Source organism: Bos mutus, chromosome 15 (assembly GCF_027580195.1).
Source record: "Bos mutus isolate GX-2022 chromosome 15, NWIPB_WYAK_1.1, whole genome shotgun sequence".
Classification (NCBI taxonomy): Eukaryota; Metazoa; Chordata; class Mammalia; order Artiodactyla; family Bovidae; genus Bos; species Bos mutus.
This window is the reverse complement of record NC_091631.1, coordinates 35106381-35113075: the sequence shown is the minus strand read 5'-3', so window position 1 is coordinate 35113075 and position 6695 is coordinate 35106381. Positions and strand designations below refer to the sequence as shown.

The following is a 6695-nucleotide window of genomic DNA, read 5'->3' as shown; positions in this document are numbered from 1 at the left end:
GGCCTTATATCAATGAATATCTATATTTTCAAGTTTTATGCAAGATATCATGTGTGAAAACATTTCCCCCAAATATTTACACGTGAGTATATATGTTGGTACTTTCTTATATAGCTATTGTAAAACTAAGTATGCAGAGTATAGTATTTTCTTCTAATATCCACTTGTTTTTCTTTCAGTGGGCACCATTCTCAGTATAGATGGGGACTGGAAACTATACAACTGTGACAGAGTTCATTATTTTGGGGTTAGCGGAGAATGCTACAGTTTGTGCCATTTTATTTATTGTGTTTTTGGGAATCTATCTGGTTACCTTAATGGGTAATATCAGCTTAATCATGTTAATCAGAAGCAGCCCTCAGCTTCACACCCCAATGTACCTTTTCCTCTGCCATTTGGCCTTTGTGGACATTGGGTACTCCTCATCAGTCACACCTGTCATGCTCATGGGCTTCCTCAGGAAAGGAACTTCTATCCAAGTTGCTGGTTGTGTTGCTCAGCTCTGTTCTGTGGTCACATTTGGGACAGCTGAGTGCTTCCTGCTGGCTGCCATGGCCTATGACCGCTATGCGGCCATCTGCTTGCCCCTGCTCTACTCCACCCACATATCCCCCAGAATCTTCATTCTCTTAGTGGGGGCTTCCTATCTAGGTGGGTGTGTGAATGCTTGGACATTCACTGGCTGTTTGTTAAGCCTGTCCTTTTGTGGATCAAATGAAGTCAATCACTTTTTCTGTGATTATTCACCACTTTGGAAACTTTCTTGTTCTCATGATTTTACTTCTGAAATAATTCCAGCCATCTCTTCTGGCTCAATTATTGTAGCCACTGTGTTTATCATTGCTCTCTCTTACATCTACATCCTTTTCTCAATCCTGAAGATGCGTTCCACTGAGGGGCGGCGCAAAGCCTTCTCCACCTGCACGTCTCACCTCACAGCAGTTACTCTGTTCTATGGGACCATCACATTCATTTATGTGATGCCCAAGTCCAGCTACTCAGCCGAACAAAACAAAGTGGTGTCTGTGTTCTACACAGTCATAATCCCCATGTTGAACCCCCTCATCTACAGTCTCAGAAACAAGGAGGTTAAAGAGGCCATGACAAAATTAATGGCTAGAACACATTGGTGGTCCTAAAGTAATCTTATTTTTAATAATAAACATTGTGTAATAAAGACTTCTCCTGCAGATGAATAAATAATACACTAAGTAAAATTCAGTGCATATTCATAGTGTTTGAGACTCACAAATTTTATTACATTATTCCAAGAAAAAAATTCAGTGTAAAAAAAATAAATGTGCATTCACCAAGATAGGAACATTAGCAAAAAAAAAGAAAAAGGTTTGAAGCACACTGATTGAAACCACCCACCCTGGCCAGGCACCATAGTAACCATTTGCATGAGTTGTTTTATGACAGGAGATCCTGATAAGAAATACAGAACTAATAAGCCTGTGGTGGTGAGTTCGGGAAGGGTCGAAAGGAGACACTGCGTGTCTGTCCACTTCCCAGAATCCCTCTCGCTAACATCCATCTTGGCTGAGCAATGTGTACGCCACCAGGAAAGACTCTGAATTAGAAGAGTCTGAATTAGAAGACCACCTGGAAATTAATCCCATCACCATAAAATCCGAAACTGCGAGCCACGCGGTAAAGCAGTTCTCCTGGGTTCCTTACCCTACTGCTCTCCATCCGGATGCCCTTTCCCAATAAAATCTCTTGCTTTGTCAGCACATGTGTTTCCTTGGACAATTCATTTCCGAGTGTTAGACAAGAGCCCAGTTTCAGGCCCTGGAAGGGGTCCGCCTTCCTGCAACACCTACAAGTACAAATCTTTTCAAATAAATTCTGTGCTCTTTGAATGTAGTCTTTGGAAATAACTGCTGGAAGCACCTGAAACTCCTTGAGTGGGAAATAAAGAGCAGTGTTGCTATCCATAATCTTATCATCTGACAGAGATGGTATCCATGATGTACAGATAATCTAAGGACAGAAATCAGTAACGCTGGTAGTTGTAAAGCTCCTGCTGCTTTGTGATCTGAGCAACAGGATTCTTCCCACAATATCTCTGCAGGTGAGTCTCAGCAGGCTAACTCAGAGGATATCTGAAAGCTCCATTTAGCTTAGCTCTTCCCTTTCAGGGATCTATTCTCAAAAATATGTTCAAGAGTTTCCAGAAGAAAGACTACTGGGAGCTAATTGACATGACCTGGCTCCTTTCTAGGTCAGAAAGTAAGGTTTCTTTTTTTTTTTTAAGGTTGTTCAATCTTGTCCAATGTATGCTGCATACTCCTATAAGGTGTGTTAAACCATTCTTTCCCTCCTAGTCTTGTTGCCTCTTATACTGAAATTCTCAGATTTCTTGCACATAATTTCATTGGAACTTCTGGATTAGCCCATAAAATGCTCTCTAAACCAGATGGTTTCCCTTATAGAATTTTAAATTATTTGTATTTTTATAGACTTCTTTGTGTTTCTTCTCCCAGTTGTTTTATTCTATGTGGATATTTTTAAATAAAAAGGGATAATATTTTTAAGGATATTATTTTTCCTTTAATAAATATAAATATGAGACTAATCTTAATACAAGTTATATCATGTGATCTTTCTATTTAGTTATAATCAATGTTTCCACTGTCCACTACATTAAGTCCAGAGTGAGATTAGCTTCACGGTAGTGTGAGACATCTCTCCTTTTTGTCCTCCCCTCTTTAAACAACTAATTAGGCATCCATACATCAACAAAGTGCCTCAGTGGGTGTTGTGGGATCCAGAACCATACACCAAGGGATCCAGGAGGAATCTTGACCACCTATGCATCTAGTGATGGTCAGAAAGACCCCAATATGGGCCTCAAAACCAGCAGGGGTCAGTGAATTTGCCTCAATTCTTGGCCCCTGCCAAGGAAAACCTGGGGAGTGCAGACTTGAGCAGAAACCTACGGATCAGCGAGACTGTGGAAATGTAGCTTTCCAGGTGAGGGATTCCTGCACGCAGCTGGAGAAAAATAATAGTAATGTGAGTTTGGGTGCAGTGAAGACTACAGCTTTGCCCATACTGCTGTTTCCCCAAGGCAACAGTGCCTGGGGTGGAACTAGCAAGCAGTGTCCAATCCTACACAGGAAAAGGATAGCAGTGAGTGAGTGCATGTCTTCCCTGGCATTTCAAGACACTGCTGGAGAAGTCCATCTAAAAAAGTGTTACTGAGGCAATACCTCCATGACTGGGGTGGGGAGAAGATCAGAAAAGAAGCAGATAAGAATGTTAAAGGACACTAAAGGGATGAAATTAAGCTGACCGTATTCAGTAATTAAGCAAGAAGTCTACAAGCCTCTGGGAGCAGGTATATCCATACAAGTTCAGGGAAAAATCCCAGATATTATAGGAAATGCAAAACCATCACTGTAAAATTACAAGGCACATGAAGACTGAAGGAAGTATGTCATCACCAAAAGAATAATAATAGCCTTCCAGTAACTGAACTCAATGGCACAAGATACTGAAATCTGACAAAGAATTTGAAATACCTTGAGGAAACTCAACAAGCTATTAAAAAACACAGAAAGACAATATATGAAAAAGTGAGTCATTTAACAAAGAGATAGAAATTATGTAAAAAAGAATCCAACAGAAATTCTGGAGCTGAAGAATTCAATAAATGAAATGAAAAATGCTATAGAGGGCATCTATAGTAGAATAGTAGAATAGACCAAATGGCAGAGAGAATAAGTGATCTAGCTAGTAGGAACTTTGAAAGAATCCATCCAGAGGTGAAGAAAGAAAAAAGCATGACATAGAACAAAGAAAGATGATGTCATCTTTGGGATGCCATCAAATGTACAAATATTAGAATAATTGCAGTTCCGAAAGGAGAGAAGAAGGAGAAGAGGGGAAAGAAGGTTTATTTTAAAATATAATAGCTACAGGCCAATATCACTGATGAACATAGGTGCAAAAATCCTTAACAAAATTCTAGCAAAAAATTCAGCAACATATTAAAAAGATCATACATCATGACCAAGTGGGCTTTATCCCAGGGATGCAAGGATTCTTCTATATCCTCAAATCAATCAACATAATACACCACATTAACAAATTGAAAAATAAAAACCATATGATTATCTCAATAGATGCAGAGAAAACCTTTGACAAAATTCAACATCCATTTATGATAAAAACCCTCCAGAAAGCAGGAATAGAAGGAACATACCGCAACACAATTAAGCTATACATGACAAACCCACAGCAAACATTATCCTCAATGGTGAAAAATTGAAAGCATTTCCCCTAAAGTCAGGAACAAGACAAGGGTGCCCACTCTCACCACTACTATTCAACATAGTTTTGGAAGTTTTGGCCACAGCAATCAGAGAAGAGAAGGAAATAAAAGGAATCCAAATTGGAAAAGAAGAAGTAAAACTCTCACTGTTTGCAGATGACACGATCCTATACATAGAAAGCCCTAAAGACTCCACCAGAAAATTACTAGAGCTAATCAATGAATATAGTAAAGTTGCAGGATATAAAATTAACACACAGAAATCCCTTGCATTCCTATATATTAACAATGAGAAAACAGAAAGGGAAATTAAGGAAACAATTCCATTCACCATTGCAATGAAAAGAATAAAATACTTAAGAATATATCTACCTAAATAAACAAAAGACCTATATATAGAAAACTATAAAACACTGGTGAAAGAAATCAAAGAGGACACAAATAGATGGAGAAGTGTAACGTGTTCATGGATTGGAAGAATCAATACTGTGAAAATGAGTATACTACCCAAAGCAATCTATAGATTCAACATAATCCCTATCAAGCTACCAATGGTATTTTTCATGGAACTAGAACAAATAATTTCACAATTTGTATGGAAATACAAAAAACCTCGAATAGCCAAAGCAATCTTGAGAAAGAAGAATGGAACTGGAGGAATCAACCTGCCTGAATTCAGTCTCTTTTACAAAGCTGCAGTCATCAAGACAGTATGGTCCTGGCACAAAGACAGAAATATAATCAATGGAACAAAATAGAAAGCCCAGAGATAAATCCATGCACCTATGGACACCTTATCTTTGACAAAGCAGTCAAAAATATACAATGGAGAAAAGACAATCTCTTAACAAGTGGTGCTGGGAAAACTGGTCAACCACTTGTAAAAGAATGAAACTAGGACACTTTCTAACACCATATACAAAAATAAACTCAAAATGGATTAAATATCTAAATGTAAGACCAGAAACTATAAAACTCCTAGAGGAAAACATAGGCAAAACACTCTCTGACATAAATCACAGCAGGACCCTCTATGACCCACCTCCCAGAATATTGGAAATAAAAGCAAAAATAAACAAATGGGACCTAATTAAACTTAAAAGCTTCTGCACAACAAAGGAAACTATTAGCAAGGTGAAAAGACAGCCTTCAAAATGGGAGAAAATAATAGCAAATGAAGCAATGGACAAAGAATTAATCTCAAAAATATACAAGCAACTCCTCTAGCTCAATTCCAGAAAAATAAAAGACCCAGTCAAAAACTGGGCCAAAGAACTAAACAGACATTTCTCCAAAGAAGATATACAGATGGCTAACAGACACATGAAAAGATGGCTCAACATCACTCGTTATTAGAGAAATGCAAATCAAAACCACAATGAGATACCATTTCATGCCAGTCAGAATGGCTGCTATCCAAAAGTCTACAAGCAATAAATGCTGGAGAGGGTATGGAGAAAAGGGAACTCTCTTACACTGTTGGTGGGAATGCATAACTGTCATATGACCCAGCAATCCCACTGCTGGGCATACACACAGAGGAAATCAGAATTGAAAGAGACGTGTGTACCCCAGTGTTAATTGCAGCACTGTTTATAATAGCCAGGACATGGAAGCAACCTAGATGTCCATCGGCAGACGAATGGATAAGAAAACTGTGGTACACATACACGATGGAATATTACTCAGCCATTAAAAAGAATACATTTGAATCAGTTCTAATGAGGTGGATGAAACTGGAGCCTATTATACAGAGTGAAGTAAGCCAGAAAGAAAAACACCAATACAGTATACGAACGCATATATATGGAATTTAGAAAGATGGTAATGATAACCCTGTATGCGAGATAGCAAAAGAGACATAGATGTATAGAACAGTCTTTTGGACTCTGTGGGAGAGGGCGAGAGTGGGATGGTTTGGAAGAATGGCATTGACACATGTATATTATCATATGTGAAACGAATTGCCAGTCCAGGTTTGATGTATGATACAGGGTCCTCACATCTGGAGCACTGGGATGACCCTGAGGGATGGGATGGGGAGGGAGGTGGAAGGGGGGTTCAGGATGGGGAACACGTGTACACCTGTGGCGGATTCATGTCAATGTATGGCAAAACCAATACAATATTGTAAAGTAATTAACCTCCAAAAATAAATAAATAAATAAAATAATAAATTAAAAAAATATAATAGCTAAAAATGTGTCAAACCTGAGGAGAGATATAGACATCCAAGTTCACGAAGCTAATGGAGAACCCTATTATCTCAATGCAAAAAGACCTTGTACAAGGCATTTTGTAATGAAACTGTCAAAAATCAAAGATAAAGAGAATACCAAAAACAACCAGAGAAAAAGATTGTAACCTTCAAAGGAACCCTCATTCCAGTAGATTTCTCAGCAGAAACCCTACA

General features: G+C 38.5%; 1 protein-coding gene across 1 annotated transcript; it reads left to right on the top strand.

The window, feature by feature from the left end:
* Positions 1–200: 200 nt before the first annotated feature.
* OR5P3 (olfactory receptor family 5 subfamily P member 3) lies at positions 201–1139 on the top strand. The gene has a single exon (XM_005887808.2). The coding sequence runs from the start codon at positions 201–203 to the stop codon at positions 1137–1139; it is 939 nt and encodes a 312-aa protein (XP_005887870.2).
* Positions 1140–6695: the final 5556 nt, after the last annotated feature.

Bases quoted from the DNA above. Each gene is read 5' to 3' on its own strand.
- OR5P3 (XM_005887808.2), top strand. From the start codon at position 201: ATGGGGACTGGAAACTATACAACTGTGACAGAGTTCATTATTTTGGGG.